We start from the raw sequence: 23,637 nt of genomic DNA, 5'->3' as shown, positions 1-23,637 counted from the left end.
ACACTTCAGGTTATAAAATCAGACTTGGACGCACGCTTGCAGTGTTCTTTGCTCTGCTGGTGGCTAAAAACAATTCCTTTGTCATCAAATCTTGCTTCGGCGAGCTGACGTGATGTTTTTAACGCAGGAAATAAGATAATTATGGTTCAAGGTAAACAGCTACAACCGCGCATCACGAGCGGTTCTAATTTTAAGCCTGAGTCCCTCTCGAGCCATCCCTGTTTTAAAGGCAGTTTCCTCGCAGGCTGCTCGGCGTGCCCGTGCCCCGTCCCTGCCTCACACCGACGCGGCCTCGAGAGCACAGGCAGGTGCGGCAGACGGAGTCCCAGCACACGCAGCAGGGCAGCTCCCGCATCGGGAGCCGAGGTGACGGCAGGCAGGGAAGGAGACAACGCACACCGCGAATCCTAAATAGCGCGAGGCAGGAGCTGGCTCACCTCCTCCGGGAGCACGGCGAGAAGAGCGAGCGCTGCGCCCCAAGCCAGCAGCGCGTCCCACAGCCCGAACGCCCAGCGCAGCCTCCCGCTGGCACGGGCGGTAGGGATTCAAGTCACAGCTCGCTGCCGGAGCACCGGCTCCCGAGCCGTTCGACACGGGGCGGTAAGCTCACCTACAGCTACCCGCGCCGTGCCTAAACTAGCCCTTGCGCTGCTGCTAGCGTGAAATATTCGCGGGAGTTACCTGGAAACGAAGCCTCCCCACAAACAAGCATCGCCGTCGAGGCCTCTACGCCAGCAACGCTGAAGCACAACATCCGAGTTTGTCTGCACTGCAATGAGATACCGAGGCTGCGAGTTGTCTGCCTCCGAGATGAATCACAGCGCGCAGAGGTAGCAATAACTCTAACTACTGTTTATAGGTGTTCCTCTGGTAGGCTTTCATTCTTCCTCAGCCAGAGAAAAAGGGCTAAATTACAACCAAATGAACGCGGCTGAACGGGGGAATGCAGCAGAGCGAACGCGATGGGACGCAGACAAAGCATTCTTAATCAGTTTTGCTTAGGAGAGACAGAAGCGGTCAAAACTATTTAAACAGCCCGTCACAGGAACGCTGCCAGTCGTGCACAAGACTAAACAGTAAAAACGCATCACGTGGCGACGTCTGCGTAGCTTGGGAGACCGATCCTCCGGCACTTCGCATCATTACGAATTTTCAAGGCACCCCACCCCGTTTCTGCTATTGTTGTCAGAAAGGGAACTCCAGCCAGAACAACTCTTCCCACATCATTTATTTTTTTTTTTTGGTTGGAAGAAGCAAAATGGCAACGCGGCACAGCAAACGCGCGACTCCCCAAGCACTTCACACGGTAAGGCAGCTCTCCTCCTTAAAGAGGAAAGCCGAGCAGACTCTCGCAGAGCCTGCTGTACGGCAGCACGGGTATTTTTAGCTGCAGGCATCTGAAGGCAGCAATATGGTGGCAATCTCCCAGGCTGAAGTTCGCCGGGGGAGGCTTCTCCCTCCCTCAGCCCCGGAGAGGCCGAGGCTCGAGGAGCTGGAGGCTGCAGCTCGCCCTCTTCCCCGCCGATGTCCCACTTCCCCCGGGCGGCCCAGCTTCTCCCAGCGCTCCCACCGCTGCCTGCGGGACGCGGAGTGGCTCCAAGTCACCCCCGGTGCCCGCGAGCAGCGGGGAGCGCAGGGACGGTTGGGCTTTAGGAAGCTTTATCTGCGATTAACACTTCTCCGCGGTGCTGATACAGTAACGGACGAGCTGTCAGACCCAAACCGAGCGCAAACAAGTGGACCTTAAAACATTTCCAGCTTCAAAGCGAAGCTTCAGAAAGCCAAATACTCTCTGCCACCGAAGCCATTCTGCTCTTTCGGTTAACGAATGAATGTTTAACAGAGTAATCAGCTAAGAGTCTATTCGCTGAGCCCGCAGCAGGTAACTCAGTCACCACACGCTCCGTTTACACACAGGACTGTGCTCACGTTGCAATTCATCACGCAGCCCTTCAGCAAAAAACACCACGAAGATTTGCTCCGATACCGGCCCCGGACCTGGGCAGGAGCGGAGGAAGGCAGCTGCCTTCGTGCTCACCGCTTCTGGCTGGAAGCGGCTCCCGCGAGCCCCGGGCAGGCGGACACCGCAGAGCCGGCCCGGCCCCCAGCCCCACCTGGGGCTGCCCCGGCGATACCCGGTGGGCAGCTCGGCTCAGCACCAGCTCACAGGTTCCCTTCCTAACGTTCTCCTGTGTTATTATCTCGGTGCTCAACTCTTGGGTAAAATAATCGCAAGTTACGAAGCACTTGGTGCAGAACACTTGGTTTCTGAGTAGCTGAAGTCAAACAGAATTGGAGCAGAGTTCACCAAGAAGCCACCGTGAGATCCCAGGGAAACAGCCCTGCTCACAGCCACGTCACTGCCAAGCCCTCCATTCCACGGGGACCGGCCTTTGACCGCGCTTCGCTTCTGCCTCCGGCACACAGCAGGAAGCACCAGCATGGCACGGCACGGGGCAGGGAAGCGAGCGGCGGGGCGGAGGTGACACGGCCAGCAGAGCCCGCAGGCTGCAGCCGCGGCAGCAGCAGCTCCCCCGGCACCACGGCCCCCTTGTCCCCACCACCAGCTCCCCGAGCAGCCCAGGCACCTCGGCAGCTCCTTTGGAACTCGCTCGCCTTCCCTGGCCGCTGCGAGCCGTGCTGCGATATGGCGTGTAGGACTAAGAAAAATAGAACTGATTCAGCCCTGCCTCCCCTCCCCAGCCCTACCTCCTCCGAAGGCTTTAAATAGGATGTTATCACTACTTGTTTGTACGCCATTACAGAAAAATGCTCGGTTTCTTAATACTGCATTACAGAACAAAATGTTACTCAATTCTTTCCGTAAAGCACCAAGAACCGACTGTGAGACCATATGCATCCGAGCGCATCCACGTGCCGGGATAATCTGCAGTTACGTAAGGGACAATTGGCGCCTGCCCACGAAGGGGAGGAAAGAAAGGGCCAACGTACAAATCTTCCTTAAGACCTAAATCCCAACTAAACATGCGTTTGGGGGAAATCTGATTCTGGAGGCAAGCGGAATTCACGTCCCCAAGTCACAGTTTCAGGGTTCGGCCATGGGAGCGCAGACGAAAGGAACTCCCACGAGGCTGATCTCCTCTCCTTTAGCTCATCCCATTAAGCAAAAACGAACCATTTGCTAAACGGTGAGCTCAAGCTGAGGCGATCCCACCTCAACCCTTACCCTGGCAGCTGGGAGCCGAGCCCTCCCGAGGCTTCAGCAAGCCATCCCCAAAGGCACCGGCACCCTTCCAGCTCCTCAGCGCACCCTAAGGTGGCCGGCACCTGGGCGATGACACTGCATGAGCCGTATGTCCTGCTGCATCTGCATCCTCCGTGTCCGGGGGCTCACGAGTGTAAGGAACCAAGGGGAAAGGCAGAGTCGAGAGGAGCAGCAGCCGTGGCTTGAGACAGACACAAGGAGGCCAAAAGGAGGGGGTGCAGAAGGGACCCAAACCCCACAACAGCCAACAGACTGGAGCCTGCCTCCGCCCCGTTTACCTGCGCTTAGCCGAAACGTGTGGCCCTACAAGCAGGACTGAGTGCTTTGGGATCGCCCCTGCAGGCTGAGCTCCCCGTCCTTCCCCACAGGCATGGGGTGGAAGAGCAGGTGCCTGCCCGGCTGCTGCGGCCACCAGAAGGACACTCGCTGTTACCAAGAGCCTGTTTTTATGCACAGATAAGGATAACAAGTGTCTCATCGCGGCGTTCCAAATGCTGAAGCTCTTCAGCCGAACCGTGCGCCACAGAAAGCACATCACCAGCTAGGCTGCGACAGCAAACGAAACGAAAATTGAAAACGAAGCCTAACTGATGCGCCATCAGCAAACGTCAATTCCAGTCGTCTTAACACACCGGCGGTCCTCGCGACAAAACTTCTGCAGCGCACAGAAGCGCCCTCGCTAACTCCGAATTTGGAGCCGAGGCGCCCCGGGCACCTCACACGGACCAAGTGCCTCCTGCAAACAGCCGCGGGTCCTTCGGCGCGAGCTGCGGCACGACGAACAGAGGTCCATTATAAAGGCACCGCATCACCCAGCTCCTGGCAGTCGGCACTGCCACATCGGACTGCGTTTCTATAGCAACCGGGGAGGAAAATATAAAGCAAATTACGGTTAAATGAAAATTATTCTCCATGACAATATATGTTAATGCAGGAAGATTTGCGAAGCCATTCTGGATAAGAGTGTTTACATTCACACATGTGTTTACAGAAATAAATAAAGGGGGAGATGTAACAGCTAATGGATCTCCCAGAGGCAGGGATCGCAGCCAGCCCTTTTTTCAAGTTTTCACGTATTTAGAATAAAATCCTTCACGCTAGCAGAAGGGAAAGCAAGCCACCCTAACGCAGGTACGCGCACCCTTGGATATAGCGCACGTCCTGCGAGAAGCAGTTTTCCAGAAGACAGAAACCTTCGGAGCGTCGCGATCCTTCCGTTCTCCGGGCTGCAAACAAAGAGCGCGTTTGTACCTCCTCATCCCAGGAGAGAATGTTTTAAACGAGAGGCTGAGTCCCTCGGAATATTTATAGAGATCTGACTGAGACCGGAATAGTGACTTACTTTAATCACCTCTACCTTACTGACAGAGCACTGAACGGGGTTTTATACCCCCGGATTCGCAGAGCTCGCACCCTGCTGCGGTCCAGAGGCAGCCCAGGGCATGGGAGCCTACTGTCAGCCCACGGTTTTCAGCAGTAAGGCTTAAAAAGGTAACCCCGCGCTCTTCCACCCTGCTCCTCCAGCCTACACAGCCCTTCTTGCCAGGGAACCCATCTGAGACTTTGGGCATCTTCTGAAGCGTGAGCGAAGTTCACTGGAACGAGCCTGGTTCCAGAGGCAGCCGTCTATTTGTTTTTTAATTCGCTTGGCTCGTGCCCCGAAGGAGAGCCCGAGGAAGGAAAGCAGGCTAGGGACTGGCGCACGGTGTCGTGGGGACAGCTCGGGGCCCCGCGTCGGGAAGAAGCCCTGGGAGGAAGGCGGCTGCCGGGTCCTCAGGGAGAGGCAGAGGAGCACGAGGCGCCGCTTGCACCGTGCGGCGAGCCGGGACCGCGGCAGGCAGCGTCCCCTGCGCGGGCACGTCCGACCTCGCTCCACGCGCGCTCCCTCTGACCTCGCAGCCTGCCTCCTGCCTCCGCCTCCAGAACAATGCTTGAATCATGAGGATCATAACTTTTTATGACGGTGGGAAAACTGCAATATTCTCCGCGAGTTCGCTCCACCCTGCGCATAAAACTGCTCAGAGGTTCAGCCATAAAGCAAACTCCCTCCTTTGAAGTCCGGCTCCAGGCCCTCTGCGCATCATAATGCTGATGCGAAGGAACGCAGCGCGTTAACGTTTTACATAACCACGCTCGGGGAGCATCGCTTGTTAATCATTCGCTGCGACTGTTGACAACAGCAAGTCGGGCCAGAAAGTCGCCGGGTAACGAGAACCGTTCCAGGTGAGGCTGGGTGACCCACAGACACCGACTTCGCGCACCGCCGGGCGCATTCCGGTCACGCTCCGCTCTCCCCGAGGACCGCTTGGTGCGGAGCCCGCAGCAGCGCTGCCACTCCCATTTGGGCTCATTCAGTCGCCAATGGCAGCCCAGACACGATCCCCTCCGCGTTTCCCTCCACAACGACGCGTGCGTCTCTCCCCCCACGCGCCGCGCGGAGAACAGCTCCAGCCTCAGCCCAGAAGCCTGCAAATCACAGCACAGCGGCATTGCCAGGTTCCTCCTCAAGCCCCCAGCAATTGCTGCGACGGGGTTCCTGCCGACGCTCCTTCCTGCCGCGGCAGAGGGGCTGAACGCCCTTGTTTTCACACAACAACTTTAAACCAGGCCGCGCGCCTGCCCCAGCGCGTGGCCGCATCCTGCACGCGTTACGTGCGCATGCAGCGCGCCCACAGGGTGCTGAGCCCACCAGGCCCAGCCACCAGCACCACCGGGCCGGGCACCGCAGCCTTGTGCGGAGCCGCCTTCGCCCCTTGCTGTGCCAAAACGCATCCACGCTGTTTTCCCTGCGAACGCTCTCTGAAGCCAGTTACCTGCGCCGCGCGTTCTGCCTGCCGCTGTTCTCAGTAGCGTGGCGGAAGAGAGCCCCACTGTCCACGCACAGGATGAACCCCCACGATAATAGGTTCAGAGAGCTGCCCCAAGCAGGGGACGAGCCGTCGGAGGGAAGCAGGGCAGGCCCCCCAAGCTCCCACCCGCTGCACAAGTCCCTCAGAGCCTTCACCCCCCAGCTCCCGGGCTGCTTGCCCCATTTTGGGGCCGTTTCCTCCCAGCACGCAAAGGCCCAGCCCAGATCTCAACAGGGAGACGGAGATGCGCGATGATCTCAGAGAAGCAGAAAGGCAGGAAGAGGAGCGAGGAAACATCAAAAGGCAGACTGGCTAAAATTAGAGATGAGAACTCTGGCTGAGCAGGGCCAGAGGAGGACCGAGGCAGCGCGGCAGCTCTGAGGAGAGATCCCAGGAGGGGGAGAGGCAGGAGGGAGATGGCGAGGGAAGCAGGGGAAGCTAGCAGACGGTAACAGGCTGCAGAAGTACATTCAGCATTTTAAGACTCTAACCCACGGCTTTCTAACCAGAGAGCACCGCTCAGCACGCCTGGAAAAAGCCACAGAGCTGCCTTCTTACCCGACCCCTCCTCCCTCGCACGAGGGAGGGCTGAAAGGCAACTCAGCTCACCGCAGAACAAGTTTAACACCCCAGCACCAGCGCTAATCACAGGGAAGGCAAATTAATTCGGCACCTTCCCCCACAACAGAGCACCTCTGAGCAGCGCAGGGCACCTCAAACCCCGACAGAGGAGCAGAGAGCAGGGGCCGGGAGATCTCCGCGCGGCCCCCAGCGCGCCAGGAGCCTCCGGCGAGGCAGGAAAGCGGAGACGCGCAGCGGTTCTCAGCTGCCCTCCTTCTCCCGGCCTATTCTCGGATGTCCTTTCCGAGCGGGCAGGACAAGCAGCCGCACGAGCTGGAGTCAAAGGCGAAGCCTCCAAGGCGCGCGGGTTTACGTTTCCAAACCCAGCTCGCGCGTTTGGCTCTGGGCCTGCCCGGGACGACAGGGCTCCGCGCGGAGAGCTGGGTCCTCGCGCACCCAGCCCGCCGGCACCCCGCAGCCGGCACCAGCCAGGGCACCGAATGGCACAGCGGCACTGCCACGAGCAGGACGTGCTCCCCACAGAGCACCCCGCACACCCAGGTACCAGCAGGACTAGGAAGGGGCCGCCCCGTCACCGCGTCCCAGGGCCAGCAGCACTCCCTGCTGCGCTAACACACGCCTGGGATCACCGGCAACAACCACCGGCACGCAGAGCACCAGCGGTCCGAGGGGTTGAAGTCCACCAGGGGACTCCTGCTCCTCGCAGTACCCCCATGCCAGCGGGACATCGGGGCTGCAGCCCCCGGGACCCCACCTCGCTGCCTCCCCCCGGCTCCAGCCGGCCTGCAGAAAGGCAGCCGCTCGCGAGCGCCGTGGGGCTCCTGGCACAGCTTGTTTACACAGAGCAGGTCACAGGATAGGCTGGAAGGTGCAAGCAGGATATGGTTTTTACAGCTCTGAACTCCTGCCCAGATAAGCTGATAAGGCTGGGTGCACTGCTCACCCGGGGGCAGGGGGCACCTTCATGTCTGCTCCGCTGAAAACGAAGATGGACCACGAACTGCAATTAAGGAATTTATCATTGATAGTGATGTTTCTATTCACCTCATTTTCCTTTAGAGCCATTCTACTGCGTTGTTTTTTGTTTGGTTTTTTTTTTTTTTTTTAAACTCGAGCTCCTGACTGCACGCACTCTCACACTTCACTGCGAGGTGCCCAAAGCAGCACAGCACCACCAGCCCCACGCTGCGCAGGGGCAGCAGCTCCCCAACGCCCGCTACCTCTGAATCGGGGCTCTTTTTTTTTCTGGGTAACACCTCCCTACCTTGCCATGCTCGGGACAAAATATTAACAGCTTCACATTGCTGTTGGGGAGGTGATTTTAGGCCTCTCCCGCACCACACACAGCTGCTGGTCTCCCCGGAGTTCCTCCAGCACTGCCCTCCACGCAGGGACGCGCACAGCACTCGTCTTGGAGCAAGGCACAGCCAACGCAAGAGGAGAGGAGAGGAGAGAGGCCTTCTCGCTGGTCGCACGTGAGAACAAGGTCAGCCTCCTCCAGCCCTCGTGGAGACAAGGCTGCCTTTACATACGATAAGTGCTCGACCCTTCCCTTTCCACACTCTCCTCCAGGCTCCGGTCGATGCACAAGGAGCAGGCGCCGCGTCTCGTGGGGGAGTCCGGCAGCAGCCCCAGAGCTCTGGGGCCTGCCCGGGCTGGGGAGCAGCACGACCGATGCCTCACCGTTTCCACGAGGTATCAGACGTTGGCAGCTCGGGTTTACCAACGCAGACCTAGCGCACAACCCGTAGCTTGCTGCTGCAACGGTTCGCAGCGGAAGACTTAGCGTAGAGCTACGAACGGGCTACGCTTGGTTGTCTTCGAGGCAGGGCGAAGGAGGCTGCCCGGAGACTTTCGGCAGATAAATAATTCAGCGCAGGAACGCCGAGGGCAGCACCGCACACGTCCATATGGCAGGGCGACGCAGACGGCACTACATGCTTCCCATCACCGCCCCGACAGCGCCTTCAACCCTGACCTAGAAAAACACCGCTGGCTTCTGGCTACCCCGGCCAGTTGCTCACGCTGGGGCAGGGTCTCTCCTCCGCAGACCGCGGTTTCGGCCTCTGTCGGCAGCAGCAGAACCACGAGGAGCACAGGAGCTCATCCACACGGCGATGGGACCCCACAGCCCCGCTCTGGGGCCACCCCACGGCTCCCCGTGCCCGACCGCTCGGCTCACGGCGCACCCAGGATCGAGGGGAAGCCCCCAGCTGACCGAAATGGGCCCTCAAACGGGACTGTTTCCTTTGCTGACCCCAATTATCCCCCCAGTTTATTAAAGGGAACTCGCGCACGCAGGAACGTTAACACCCTGAAGAGCCGTATAAACAGAGCAAGTCCGAGGGCACCGCTATAAACAGAGCTAATGGAAGGCGGCGACTGGAAATGGGTCCTGAAAGCTGCCAGATCAAAGCGAGATCCTTCTCGTGGAAGGGCTGCATTACCCTTGGAGCCACGGCGCTAATACCGTCTATAAAAATATTTTGCTCAAATAAGTGAAGAAACAGCAGCGTTTCATCTGTCAAAAGGTGCGAGGCTTTTATGGGATTAGCCATTCCACACGCAGCATAAAAATTAGAGCAGATTTTTGAAAGCCCTCAGCTCGGCTGACGGAGACTACACAGACCGGCGCGTGCGCCCGCTTTCTTCACACACGCTGCACACCGAACAGATTTTTCACTGCTACAAGCATTTAAGCTCCTTTTTTCTTTATTTTTCAGGCACTCGCGAAGGATTACAAATCGGCATCACCTACAACTAGTCACAGACGAAGCCAGCACCGCCGCCCAGGCTCAGACAAATGAAGATGCTGAAGGACCGAACGGTCGCACAAGAAGCCACCCCGCAGCACCCGTCCTCACGTGGCAAAGGCAGAAAACTGCGGGTGCAGAGGGGTGCAGAGAGGCAGCCTCCGGCCCACGGGCACCGACCGCTTCCTACCGCGCTTCGCAGCGGGGCACCGAGACAGCGCCCCGCTCAAGCGGGCTTTATTGAGGCCGTGGCTGCACAAACCCGCACTGTTCGGGGCGCTGGCCGTTCCGGAGAGCTGGCCACAAGGCTCCCCTTTCACGTTCACGCGAGTATTTTTGATTACGGCGCATCAGCGGCATACAAATTACATAAGACTTGGCTGGGGAGCGAAGGGCTTCGTGCCCTCGGCGAAGGCAGCTCCTCGCCTCTCATCTCTCGCAGGGAAGAGAAAATATTTAAAGGCCGCATACAAATCATTCCTGCAAAGCGTCGTGCAGACTGTTTAAATTAGATGGGGGTAAAAATACACGCAAGTTTATCACGAAACACGAAAACCTTTGCCATGGAGACACCGCTTTCTCCCGGCAGCCTTCCACAACGGAGGCGCACGCAGCTCCTGGTCACGACGGAGGCAGCAGACAAAGCGCCCTGCCAGCGCCTCGCCAAGGCAACGCGATTAGAAGAGCCACCGGCACCACGTAAACACTCCCAGGTAGCATTTCCCTTGCCCTACTGAAAAGCTCCGGGACCTGCCCCTACTTGCCACGGGCCTCCCTGCGTTAAGCCTTCATACCAGGGAAGGGTTTCAGCGCCGAACGCAGACTGCCGAGCCGGAAATTCAGGTACTCGGCAGGCCGAGACGAGGGGCCAGCCTCGCAAGAAAGCTGCCACTCATTAATTTTACGAAATGTAATTAAGCAGCTCCGGTCCCGCCGACTGCCTTCCCTTGCAGGAGGAGTTCTTCGGCGAGCAACGAGGACGTCCCAGCTGCGACTCACGCCGCCCCCGAAGACGTTTTCCCCGAGCGCGCTCGCGGCAGGCAGGCGCCGTTTCGAAATAAATACCGCCATTTCCTCACGGCAACTCAGCGCTCTTCCTCCTCCTCGCCTTAGTCACCGCCAGGATCTACACCGCGGCGCGAGCCCCCAGAAAGCGGCCACCCTGCTCCCGTCCCCTCGCCTGAGACCCCTCCTTATTACAGAGCACCGCTTTCTTTTAATGCAAAAAAAAAAAAAGCAGGAGGGTTAAAAAAAATGGTAGTACTTCAAACATGTGTCCAAAAGCCACAACACAGAGACAAAGAGCGCAGATTAAACGCTGCGAAGATAGACTTGTCAGGAACCTCGCTTTGAAGTATCTGCAGGAAACACTGTCATCGCGCAGCCATGTTACAATTACACAGTTAAAATAATCACCACCAGTTGTAGGCAGCCCATCTGGTTTACTGAAAGAGAGCACTGCTGGTGCAGTATTGATTAACACGACCGGGCTGCGCTGACCCCAGAGAAATACATTTGTCTGCTCTGCTGAGCAGAGAGCGCGCCGCACGACACCGCGCAACGCCTCGCTTTGTTCCACAGCGTCTGGGGGGGGGATTTGGTCAATTAAAACAAAAGTAGAAAATGAAATAACCTTAACGGGTTGTCTGCCACACAGGAAGGAAGAAGTGAAGCCCAGCACTTTGGTGAAGGGGGTTTTGTTTGGGGGGGGTCTTTTGGTGATCTGTTTTTGGTTTGAGTCTTCTTCCCCCCAAACCCAGTCTCCACGTTGGACAATCCACACGTTTAACCCTGAGAAAGTGCTGTTACGACGTCGTAAAACCAAAACGCAGCACGTAAAAAAAAGAAAATCAATTCACCCTGCGCCACCTTCTTATGAAATGGAGACAGGGACAAGAGTTCACTTCGAAGAGCAGCACTGAATGGCAAAAGCAGTTGGGAAACGCTAAGCTCAACACCTCCAGCTCCCAGCCTGTCACAGCCGTGAGCGCCTGTATGGCCGGGCCTCCGCAGTCACGCCTGAGAGCAGACACAAGCACACACACACACACAAAGCTGGGAACGGAGCGAGTGGGAGCGCAGAAACCACGGGGCTCGTGAGCTGGCCACGCTCTAGCAGCGCTCGCTGCAGAGGCGACCGAGGCTGCCGCGAGCCGGAGCCTCGCCACGCACTCAGACAAGGCCGGGGGTGATGCAAGCCCCGGCCAGCCCGACGGCACGGGCTCGCAGCTAACTTCGCTGAAACCCAGTCCAGATGCGCCCTGGCAAGTCCCAAAGCTCCCCAAGTCTCCCAGGGGCGAGTCCCAAACCTCCCCAGTTCTCCCAGCACCTGGCAGAGAAGAGGCCCGCAGCACCCCCGCGCTGCAGGAGCCGAGCCCCCAGCTTGGGGACAGGGTCACGACGGAGAGCCCTGAGCGTGTACCCACACACGGAGACCACCCCACGGGGCTGGATCGTGCGCTCCCCACGGCTGGGGGCAGCACCAACGCTCCCCCCGCCCCGGGACACAGAATCCCCCGCGGGTCTCGCTCCCAATCCCACCCCACGGTTTTTCAGCCCTTGTGCTGCGCGCCACCACCATGGTTTAAAAGTGCTCCAGCGGGCACCCTTAATCTGCTGGCAGACCCGTGCCGTAAGAGCGCCAACTTTTCCTTTTTAAGTTAATCAAGTCAAATATTTAGTTCCCGGCGGAGCACGCACAAAAGAACATACCGCTGCCGTCCGAAAGCGCGCGGGAGCAAGTTACCCTTCCCCTCCCAACTCCACGGAGCGTCGTTCCCCCCCCCAGGAGCGGTAACTGCGGTTACATAAAGACGTCCCGTCCCGGGAAGGGACCAGAAGAAAGCCAAAACCCCGCGCAGCTCCGGGCTCGTTCCCTTTACACCCATCCCGGCACCCCAAGGCAGCGCCCGGCGCCACGAAGCGCAGCGCTGGCAGCCCCGGGGAGCCCCGCCGGGAGGGCACCGGCGCTTCCCGAGCCCTGCCTGGAATTTGCTCCCTGCCTTCGGGGCCGCGTCCCCCGGCGGTGAGAGAGCGCTCCGGGTACGGGGCCGGCCGGGGGGAGGAACCCCCCCTGCAACCGGAGAGCAAAACACAGCCGGGGGCCGCGAGCCGGAGCCAATCCGCACACACGCGGCCCCCGGAGCCTCCGCGGGGAGGGAGGGAGGGAGGGAGGGAAGGGGGAGCCCGGGCCGGGCCCCGCCGCGGGGCGGCTGCTGGGGGGCGGCGGGGGCTCGGGGCCGGCGGCAGCCCCGGGGAGGGGGGGGGACGGGGGGGTGAGCGGCCGCCTGCCTGCCCCCGGGATCGCCCCGTCCCCGGGGCTAAGGGTGGCGGGGGGCGGCCCCTCCCCGGGGCACAAAGGCTGGATGAAGCCGGGGATTACATAAATAAATAAATAAAGAGGCGGATAAATAAATAAATAAATAAATAAATAACGGAGCGCGGCCGGGCCCGGCCGGCTGGCGGCGGCTCGCCTCGGCCGCACGCACACGCGCGGGGCTCTGACGCCTCCCCGGGCTGATGAAATGGGAAGCGGAAATTACCGAGCGGGCAGCCCGGGGCATTGTTCCCCCCCCCCCGTCCTCCTCCTCCTCCCGGTGCTGCTCCCCCCCCCCCGGCACGACGCCCCCCGGGGCACGGGGGGGGGGGTCACGGCCGCGGCTCGGCCCCGCGCTGCCCCCGAGCAGCCCCGGCGGCGGCCGCCTCCTAAAACACCCCCCTCCCCGCCCCCCTACCGGTAACCCCCGGTATTACCGGGAACCCCCCCCCGTTACCGGTCACCCCCCGGTATTACCGGGAACCCCCTCCCCCCGTTACCGATAACCCCTCGTTATTACCGATAACCCCCCCCCCCCGTTACAGGTAACCCCCCGGTATTACCGATAACCCCTCCCCAGATTACCAGAAACCCCCCGGTATTACCGGGACGCCCCCCCAATTACCGCCCCCCCCATTACCGAGCCCCCCCCCCCGGTACCCCCACTCCCCCCCCTCACCCCTTAACCCCCCCCACCTCACCCCTGAACCCCCCCCGGTCCCCCCCCCGCCCCTTACCGGCTCTCCGCTCTCAGCGGGCCGAGGGCAGCCTCGCGGGGGAGCGCGGCCTGGCGGCGGCTCCGCCGGCCCCGCCGCATAGAGGAGGAGGAGGAGGCGGCGGGTGAAGGGGCGCGGCGCGGGGCTAGTGCAGGGGCGGCGGGCAGCAGCAGCAGCAGCGGCCGCACGTCCCGGTGCCGGTGGCGGTGGCGGTGCCGGCCCCGCGCTCCATGGCCCCGCTGCGCTCCGCTCGGCCCGGCCCCGCTCGCAGCGCTGCCGCCCGCTCGCAGCCGCTCGCTGAGACGCCGCCGCTCATTGGCCCGCCGCGTCGCCGCCGCTCGTTGGCGGAGCGCGGCACAGCGCCGCCCTGACGTCAGCGCGTCGGCGGGGTGCGTGTGGGGGGGGGGGGCGCTGCGGCGCTCTGTTGCCCCCCCCCCAACACACAACGCGCGGAGGGCGACGGGAGAGGGGAGGGCGGGGCTAAAGGGGCGGGACACAGCGCGGCCGCCATTGGCTGGCGTGGCGCGGCGGCGGGGATGCTCATTGGTGGGGGCCTGTGAGTGACAGGAGGCGGGGGGAGCACCACCGTGAGGTGGCGGCGCCGCCTCAGGGCCCCCCCCCCGGTGCCCCCGGGGACCGAGCCCCGCGCCCTGAGCCCCGGCCTCCGGCAGCCCCCGGGCACAACCCCCCCCCCCCCGCGGGGCCCGCCGTTAAGTAATGGCGTGAGGGGGATTTGCCGTCAGCCCGTCCCGCACCCGGCTTAGTCTCGTTGATCTGTGCCCGGCCCGCTCCGTCAGAGCCCAGCTGGTCAAAAATAAAGGTTTGGGGGCTTTTCGGGTGCTCCTGTCCCTCCGTCGGCCTCCCTCTTGGTTGGCTTCTCGTCACACTTCACCAAAAACACTGCAAACAAGCTTCTCTGGGGCCTCCGAGCTAGCAGCTGAGGGGAAATAACGATTTCTCACTTCCCAAATATCGCTGTACGGCCGCCGTGGCAGCCCCAGCGTCAGCCCCGTCAGAGATCAGCGCTGCGGGGAACCTGAAGCCTTTCTCTGCGTCCTCCTGACCCGCTGGAGCACGGCAGCGAGGGCTGTCGGCCTCTGCAGGGAGGCTTCCTCGGGGCTTTTGCTCCTTGCAGCTTACTTGCAATATTTAAGAGAAAAAAAGAAAAGTCTCTACTTAATTATCGAGTGCTTTTACCCTTTGCTGACAGTTGTGAGCCCTCAGTTCCTAAAAGGAAAGCGATACCCTGGTGCCAAGGAGGAAGGAACGCTGCGTGAGGGCAGGGAAATGAGGGCACTTGGGGATGTGCTGTCGGGCCTATTTCTGTCTGTCACATTTCTGTCCCACAGCAAACTGGAAGGACGCTGACAGGGAGGAGCTCCGTGACCCCTCGGTCCTTGCTCTGTTACTCTTTCCCTAACTGCCTACCATCCACGTCAGCCACCCAGCTGCTTTTGGAGCACCAGGCTGTCCATACGCATCCGACCGCCTCGGCTGAGCCCCCTTGTAGCTCTGCAGCACCTGTACCGCAAGGGAAGGAGCCATTACGTCAGCCGTCAGGGCAAAAACACCTGGCCTGTGCTACCGTGGGTGCAGTTCTCTGCTGATTCAGCGCCTACCGGGGTGGAAAGATGGGCATTTATTTTTAATAGGTTATACAAGTGATTTATGACTACTACAGTCAAACATCAGGGTAAATCCTGTGTGAGCAGTCAAGTGCCAGCATCAAAGAAGCCAAGAGAATAAAGCTTCGGGAGAACTTTGATTAGAAGAACCCTTACTTTAAGCTTGGCTCGTGTTTTAGTTAATGTCACCTATTAGCACTTGGAAGAGAGATGGGCTTGGCAAACAAGATCGCATTTAGAGAGGCAGCCATTTGGGAGGCCGGCGAGGAGTCCTGCTGATGCTCCTGGTAGTGCAGCTCCAACCTCCCTACCTCCGCACGCCATCCCGGGCTTCTTCAATAAAACGGCCTCGTGCCTATGTGACTGGCAAGGTGGAGCATCAGGCCTCCCCCGTCCCCAGCCGAGGAAGATTTCCGAGGGCGGTGGTCCCCTGCTGCTGGGTAAATGCCTCATATTGATGGTCTGGGCGTGAACTCGTGCCGGTCTGCTCTAATTACTGTTTTTACGATCCCTAATGACAGGCTTTAGGCTTCTCGCTTGCCGATGGATTTGAGCAGCATGGAGCGACGGCTGCTCGCACAGAGCTTCCTGAGCGGTCCGTGGGGTTCGGAGCTGACTTCAGGCACCCCCCGCACGCTGATGGATGCCTGGCCGCCTGAGCTCCGCGCGCTTCAGCAGCTCTCCGGGAGCATTCCCACGGAGCAGTCTGCTCCTTCGTGGCCTCCAACAGCTCTGGTTCCTACCGAGCTACTCCCCTCTTCCTGCTCTGCCCCTGCAAGCTCAGCGAGGTTGCCTCCTCGCCTGTTCTAGAGCTTCCCAAGCCCCAACGGGCAGCTGTCCTGACGCTGCTGCCGTACCGCTGATTCCCTCTGATCCCCTGCCTGTAGCCATCTGTCACCTACCTGTCTAAAACTGTCTGGTCCTCAGCAGTGACTCACAGCTACAAGCCTGTGCCCCAGCAGCGTGTCCCGGCCAGGCCTGAAGCCCGTGGCTGCCTGACGGGCTGGGGTACCTTCCTTGCCCCCAACGGAATTTCAGGCCCTGTGCTGCTCCACGTGCAACGAGAGCGATTTCACGTCTTTTAAAAGTCTGAATTTCCCTTCTGGTTGCTTCAGCTCTGCATTTAATCCCTTGATCCATTATTGATGTAACGTCTGCGGATGGCGCAGTGGATACCTGACTCCAGGTATCCATTCGCTCTGCTTGCAAAGTGCCGTGAGATGAGTCCGAGCTAAGAGGGGGGGGGTGGCACCCTGCAAGGGGCTTCCCGAGGTTCGGGTGGCAAGCACGTCTCACGGGGAGCGTGAAAATAGGGGATGCAAGTTCTCAGACAAAGCAGGGCTGAGGGCTGTGTTGGCTGCAGAACCTGATTCCTCTTAGCCTGAAGAACACCCGGATGGGGCTGCTAACGCTGCTTCCTGTCCCTAACCTGCTCCGGGGATAAAGCAGGGATTTCAGGCTCCGATCCCGCACCTTCCCCCAGTAGTAAATACACGTAGCATTACCGAGTGATGTCATGGCTGGAGCACGTCCCAGTGAGGCCAAGCCTGGATCAGGTTAGATCTGTCTGCTCAGAGCGTTGGCTCGCTCCCAGCGGAGCATATTGCCAGGCCGGGGACGGTGACTGAAGCCACCTTTCCCAAGGTCATCTCTCGCACACGCAGAGAGGACAGCACTCGCCTCCCCCTACGCGGCCCGGCCCGAGCCGCCCACGCACGAGTCGCAGCGCAGCCACCGTGGTTGCTGGCCGCACGCAGAGCAAAACTTCTCGCCTCTCCTTCCTGGCACCGCTTCGCGTTGGCACGGGCGAGGCGAGGACCCCAGCACCCCCTTCCTGGTGGCTCATCATCTGCTCGCCTCTGAGGCACAGTGTGAGAGGAGGAATAGGAATTGCGTCAACTGCAGCTACGTGGTGCGTCTGTAAATAACCCGTCCTGGCAGACTGGTCGCATCCAGGCCGGCGTCTTCTGGCTCAGAGGGTCCCAGCAAGAGCCCCGCAGACCCCAAACACTGTTTGTGGCAGTCAGTGAGCCCACCCAGGCTCAGCCTGTGCTGGAGCTTGGGCCCATCCAGCTTCCAGCGCCCTGCATCGTTCAGTGGGTGCAGGTTTGCCTCCCTGAAGCTGCAGCAGAAGTGTAAGGCAGGCAGGGCGAAGCACGTTTGGCCCCCCGTCGGGTCAGCCTGGTAGAAGGCAGTGAAGCCCCGTCTAAGCAAACTGCACTGCTTCGCTTCTGATCGGGCTGTAAGTCTATTTAAATGATGCAACTCTTTTAAAAATAGATCGCGCTTAATTAGCAACAGGTCTAATCGCAGAATCGGCGGAGGCAGTGTGACACGCCTTGAGTGAAGCTGAGGTGCGGGAGGTGCACGGCCCCAGTGGTGGGGGCCCTCAGCCCCTTGGTTCCTGGCGCACTTCGCTGTGGTCGCTGCATGCTGTGTTTCCGCACTGGAAATCCCGTGCCTCTCGCCTCTGTGGGCACAGCCCGAGCTAGAGGGAGCCTCCCCCCTCAGTCAGCATTTCCAGAGGAGCTATTTCCTCCTCCAAACGTAGCTGGAGTGTAAAATACCTCCCACCCTGGTCCCTCTGCGTGCCGGGTGAAGACGTGCGCTCGTCTCTGCCAGCAAAGGACGGTGGTGGCGAGGGCTGGCGTGGCTTGCACGGGGCCGGTGTTTGTGCTCAGCTCGAGCTATGACCGGCCCGTAGAGATTAATTGCAACCAGTTTAATTTTGTGTCTGTAAATTAAGCTGTTTGACGATTAAGCCAGTGATACAGAGAGACTTCCAGGAGTGAGGAGGACATTAACATGCTAATAGACCTTGCTGGTAGAAGGTTTGCTTAGACACATCCCAGGGGGCAGATGACAATTAACATCCTAAGAGACTCTTCTAGAAAGAGGATGCTAATTCAGACCTGCTGGGAAGGGAGAGATCCTTCATACGGATAATTATTTATTATTATTTTATGTAGCCCTGCAACCTCCCATTCAAGAACGCCTGAGATACATTAGGACAGGTGAGTTGGGAGAACCAACCACAGTGACAGTCACTAAAGTTTTCCTGGAGCCACCAGAGGGGAGGGAGAAACACCTGCAGAAACCATCCTGGTCAGAAAAACAGGAGGGAAGAAAGAAACAGGACTTGACTTATTGAAAGGGAGTAAAACGGCACGTCAAAGGAAGTGGGCAGGAGGTTGGAGATCAGACCTGCAGGCCTGGCAAAGGGAACGTACATCGGAGTAGAGCAAGAAGGGTGTAACTGCGGCAGGAGGGAGGGGATGTTTGGGAGGAGACAGTTTACTCTGAACGTTGTCAAAACAGAGCAGGAGGGCACCACGGTGCAGTGAGGGCTGTTCAGGGCAAAACTCTTGGCGTGAGCGCGGAGCAGGGCCCAGGCAGGGCTTGTGGGGCCAGAAGCCATGGAAAGCTCGCCCTGGACGGGTCAGGCAGATGGTCGTGGTTAGACAGAAGCTGGCAAACAGCTTGGCAGAGCCTGTCCTTGGGGAGCTGCAGCTCCTGAAGGACTTTTGTTATGGATTAAACCAGCCGTTACTGAAGTGCAGCCCGTGAACCTCTTCAGTTCCTGGGCCACCCTTAGCACAGTCTCCTGGGGAAAGCCGTGGATCTCCACGTCTGCGTTCGCTGGTGGTACTGGGCAGGTGCAGGGGGTACTGGGCAGGTACTGGGCAGGTGCAGGGGGAGCTCTGCAGGCTGCCATGGGCCCACAGGCCGAAAAGCCTGGAGGCTCTGCACCTGAACTTGCTTCCCCAGAAGCTTGATCAAAAGGTTGCTGTTGCCCCTAAGGTCTTCCACCTTACAGCTTTTACTGGTGTTTCTGGATGAACCAGGGGGAGGGCCTCTCATAGTCTTAACTGGCATGGCAGTGATCGCAAAACTTGTATTTTTGACTGACTTTTAGACCCTGAATTGGAAGGAGGGTGGAGTCATTGGAACCATGAAGAGACAAATTGTTCAGGTTGTGCTCTGAAATGCTTTCCTGCCCCAGAGAAACATTCGGTGGAGGACGTCAGGCCTACCAGCTCTGCCGGGTACAACTAGGGCAAAACGGAAGAGATTACACAAGATTCGGGATCAGGGACTTAAAATGCGATGACCTTTGTGGTATCTGTACACGGAGGCTGTAACACCACTCACAACCTTGATTTCAGTGTAACGCGTGAGCGGATTTTTGCACCGCCGTCAGGACTGCACGCCTGCACTGCCAAACACGGTTTACGGAGCTGGGAGCTGCCAAACGCACTGTGGGGGCTTTTCCTCAGAAAAGAGAGCCAGCTAACCCGCCTGATAAATGGCGTGTAGCTGTAAATACACACTGAATATTTATGTATATTCCAACGGTAAATACGTCTGTGCTCGTCCCAGTTCCGACGATACCTGGCGGTGCCTCAGGCGCGGCCGCCACCCCCCGCTCCCCTCAGACCGTACCGTGAGCTCCAGCAGGGCCGTTCTCCCTCAGCAGCGCCTGCCAAGGCCGGGCACAGCCCCGTTCCCCTCAGCCCCGCCGGGCCGGGCCGTGCCGGGCTCCCCGTGGCCGCGGTACCCGCACGGGCCCGGCCGCCCCTTCGCCTCACGCCGCGCCATGACGAGGGCGGAGCCAAGGCGGCGCCGCCATCTTGCGGCATGGCAGCCCCGCGGCTGCCCGCCCGCCTCCAAGATGGCCGCCCGGCCTTCCCCGGGCGCTTCCGGCCGCGCTGAGGCCTCCTCCCGGTGGCTCGGCGCTCCCTTCGGCGGCCCCGCGGCGCTCGTTCCCTGGCGGGCCCCCGGCGGAGCGGGCCGGGGCCGGGCCATGGCGCTGCTGCGGCTGCTGCTGCTCCGGGGGCGCTGCGCATGGCCGCGGCCCGCCCCGCCGCCAGCCCCGGCTTGGGCACGGCCTCGCCCGCAGCCCCGGGGCCTGCAGGTAACGGGGGGCGGCGGGGCCGGGGGGGGCTCGGTCGGAGCGGCCCGAAGCTGCCGTGCCACGGGTGAAGCGTTAGGAGCGTCCAGGAGGGCCGGCACGGGCTGAGGGCGCCTGGGCTGTCACCGCCGAGGCTCCTTTCCTCCCCCCCACGGTGTGCCGGTCCCTGCACCGGTCCCGGTACCGGCGGGACGGGTCCCCCTCTGCGGCACCCGGGTGGCCTCCAGGGCCCCTTCCAGCCCAAACCCCAAACGGTTGTGGGTCCGTACAGCACCCCCCCCTGCGGCTGTGCGCCATAAATGCGTTTTTCCCCTGCCTTGCTGTGCTCCTGGTATTGTTTTGCTCTCAAACACACGCCCTTAATGCATACAGAAGTCACGGATCTTCTCTGAAGCAGGCCTGCGACATGATTTGACTCTGTTTTCTGCCTCAGCGCAGCGAACAAGTGCGGGCAGTCCAAGTAGGCAAAGGAAGAACAATTCCGAGACTGCTCTCTGAGAATCGTGCCAAGGTTTTTCTACTACCACAGCTCTGTCATCAATTTAAAGTAGCCCGAGCTGTTCTGTTCCAAAAAATACTGATCCCAGGAGGTTACCCTCTCAGGCAGACACAAACAGTTGTGCTGCTGACTACCAGATGGGAAAAAAGAGGGATTTCAGCCAGGTCAGTGCTCCTGTCCAGCTTGCTGCACAGAAACTTGCCCCTGTGCATGAGAGGGGCAGCGAGACAGGGAGTCAGCGAGACAGCGAGGGAAGGGTGCGTTCAGTGAGGGTATTACTTCGTGGTAATTCTCAGATGCTAAGAAATTGCCCTTAAATGTGGATATAAACGGTGGGATTGCTGCGGAATGACCATGGGGAAAACAGCTGTGTTACCCTTACAGCAGGGTTACAGAGTAGTAGTTGTTCAGATTCCCTCCTGGGGGAGGGTATGTTTGCATTCTAGGAGTTGATTTCTAGCATATCTTTAGAGTGAGGAGCAGCGGTAGAGCGAGGAAAAAGATAAAAATTCCAAGTGTTTTGAATATATGTTTCTATTTATACGTGTGCTTACTTTAAACTGGGTTATAAACAACGTCTTCAAAGTCACATGGCAAGTTCGCAGCACAATCAGGAATAATATTTGGGGCTTACAACTGCTCGTCCTGCAACTTAGCCACAATATTTTGATGTTTTGGAATTTCTGCCTCATGGGATACAGAAACGATAAGCAGTCGCAGAACTTTAACGATAGTTGTCTTTTTTTTCTCCTTTGTCTTTCTCTTCAGAGCCTTCTGTCACAAACACTTTCCCCCACATCTCAAGGCCTCAGTGGAGTACTACTGAAACAACAAATAATTCGAGACCCTGTCAGGCTTTGGAATCTCTTAGGTGAGTCCCAAAGAGCAACTCAAATGAGAAACTTGGAGGGGAAAAAAGGTCTTATTTAGTAAGAATGTTGACTTTTCCTTACTTTTAATTCCTGAAACAAAGCTGTCCTGTTCTTGGCTTTGGGAGCAGAGTGCCATTTGCCGGGGTTCTAGGTTTTTGGTGGCAGAGATGAACAGTGGCATTTTTCCACAAGGAGCTCGGTGTGATTAAGTGAGCACTTGAGTCATTAGACCTAAAAGCTAATTTAAAAACAGCAGACTTCAAACTAGAGAATCTTCCTGTGCCTCATTAGCAAAGCCTAAGAAGAAAATGTCATTCACCTTAGAAATCATATCATGTAACCTTGCTAAAAGCCTTGCATTGGAGCAGGTTAAAAGTGGATGTTATAAGGTGTTATCTGAATTCTTAGAGCAAAAGTACAAAGCTGTAAAACAAAGGCAATTATTCTTCTCACTTTCCTCTTCAAATTGGGAAGGCAGCTTTGCTGATGCTTTTGAGATTTGAACGAAAGCGGTCCCTGCTATTGCGACCGCTGTGGGCCTGGTGAGCTCGAGCTGCTTTACCTTGAAGAGTTTGGTTTTTTTTGGGGGGGGGGTAGAGGGGCTCATTTGTTTTGGTTTGCCCCCTTTTTAAAAATAAAAATGAAAGAAAAAAGATATGCATGATCTTTCAAATGGCTGTGAATCCTCTAGTAGAAATAGCAGTTGACAAGCAGTCCAGCTCCTGGGCTTGCTTCTTTTTCCAGACCATGAGAAATAGAAGCTACAGTTGTTAAGTCAATTGCCTTGCTTCTGAAATTTTTGCATTTTCCTGGCAAAAAGCCTTCACTTAATTGTTTTGTAGCAGCTGCCGTGGGTTTTACTGTTTGTAGCCATCCTTCCTTGGCTTTTATGAGAGTATCCTAACAGTGTGTACTGAGAAACCTGCACTGAACTCCAGCAGATGATTTCCTCTAGCATGCGTTTACAGCTCTAGCGTGAGGCTGTTCTTCACTGACCCCACCAGTGTTAACTTTGGTTATGCCTTGGGGAACGTGTAAATGCTTCGGTACTGAAGGAATTTCTCCAAATGATTTTTTTTGCCATATTAAAACACTGTCTGAACAAACTCATATTTTGATTGGATTGTTGAGGAGTATATATTATATAAGGAAACCGAAGGAGTCTGTCCCTCCCAGTACTCCCTCTTGTGAGGCTGTCTCATTTCGGTGGCACACAAACGAAGCTGTGCACTTGGGTGGGTGTGGAACCGAGGTTTATGTGCGTTGGGAGCTCACGTGGATTTCTGCCATCCTTGGTCCACCTCTCTCACTGCCACCTGAGGTCTTTGGTAGTAACTGCTTGATTCTGCTTGCCTGCAGGTAGCACTTACTATTTTAGTACTTCGAGCTCTCGAGGGAGTAACCATAAGAATGGAGGATTCAAGAAGAAATCTCCAAAGGAGGATGAGGGTATGTACGTGCCAAAAACATATTTAATGGCATGAATCTTCTGTGTGTGTGTGAGGGACACGGGTGGAGGGCGTGGAAGATCAGCCTTAATGCTCATCTCTCTGGGTGCTGTAAACTTGTTCCTGTAACATACCAACTGTACGAGCCTGTGGCTATGAACGAGTTGGAAGGGGGATTTTGTCTTAGCTGATGGTAGAATAAAGCTTAAGACAGGCCATGAAACTGATTCTCTTTATGTGCTGCTTTGCATCCTGTGCAAATAATTGTTTTTTGCTTTAATTTTGCCACTTTACAAAGGGGAACGGTATTTACTGAGTTTTGGTTTGGAGGTTTTGGTGTAGAGCACTTTGACTTCATTAAGAACTAAACGTTAATACGAATTGAAGCTGGAATCGGTTTATTTCTTATTTTGTTCACCTTCTTTGTGAACGTGTCTGCTTCTAGTGGTTTACAGAGCTCAGGTATAAAAATAGATTCTTAAAGAGTTCTTAGCTGTGTTAGTAAGGGCGCTTGCTCAGAAATTTTCTTTTCATTAACTTGGTCTTCCTAGATACTGTGTGGGTACTGCTGAGAGGTCAGCGTCCGCTCTGTACCTTAAGCTTGTTGGGGGAAGGGGAGAGAGGAATTCCAGGGTGCTAAAAAGGAGCAGGGACATGAAGGAGAACATCTGTTGTGTACGAGACAAAAACCTTGCGTAACTTCTGACAGGCCAGAGTTTTGATCCTTGTATCTTCTACCAGTAGGTTTTCATCAGAGATTTTTCAAATTCGAGCTGATTTGTGGGTGTCCCTCCAAGTCTTGGTATTGTCAGCAACAGTTTGCTATTTGTAGATTGACA

At 57.8% G+C, this 23,637-nt stretch overlaps 2 protein-coding genes across 4 annotated transcripts in view; one reads left to right on the top strand and one right to left on the bottom strand.

Annotated features, from left to right (window-relative positions):
* Positions 1-13,808, bottom strand: part of ANKRD11 (ankyrin repeat domain containing 11) — a 124,181-nt gene extending 110,373 nt beyond the window's left edge. The window contains exon 1 of one of the 3 annotated variants that reach the window (XM_080552139.1): positions 13,464-13,808. The gene's annotated coding sequence lies outside the window, so the exon portion shown is untranslated. Of the gene's footprint in view, positions 1-681; positions 12,528-13,463 lie in introns of those variants that run through there. The other 2 variants (XM_080552136.1, XM_080552140.1) reach the window with 2 other exon arrangements.
* A 1,260-nt stretch (positions 13,809-15,068) lies between these two features.
* The window catches only part of SPG7 (SPG7 matrix AAA peptidase subunit, paraplegin), a 36,510-nt gene continuing 27,941 nt past the window's right edge, over positions 15,069-23,637 (top strand). Inside the window, exons 1-3 of the mRNA XM_080552145.1 lie at positions 15,069-19,982; positions 21,247-21,349; positions 22,710-22,799. Of these exons, the coding sequence (XP_080408271.1) occupies positions 19,374-19,982; positions 21,247-21,349; positions 22,710-22,799 (802 nt within the window). The 5' untranslated portion in view covers positions 15,069-19,373. The remainder of the gene's footprint in view (positions 19,983-21,246; positions 21,350-22,709; positions 22,800-23,637) is intronic.

The sequence above is a fragment of the Anser brachyrhynchus genome (genome assembly GCF_964034855.1).
Source record: "Anser brachyrhynchus genome assembly, chromosome: 12".
Classification (NCBI taxonomy): Eukaryota; Metazoa; Chordata; class Aves; order Anseriformes; family Anatidae; genus Anser; species Anser brachyrhynchus.
Note: the sequence above shows the minus strand (reverse complement) of the source record. Positions and strands in the feature narration are given on the sequence as shown.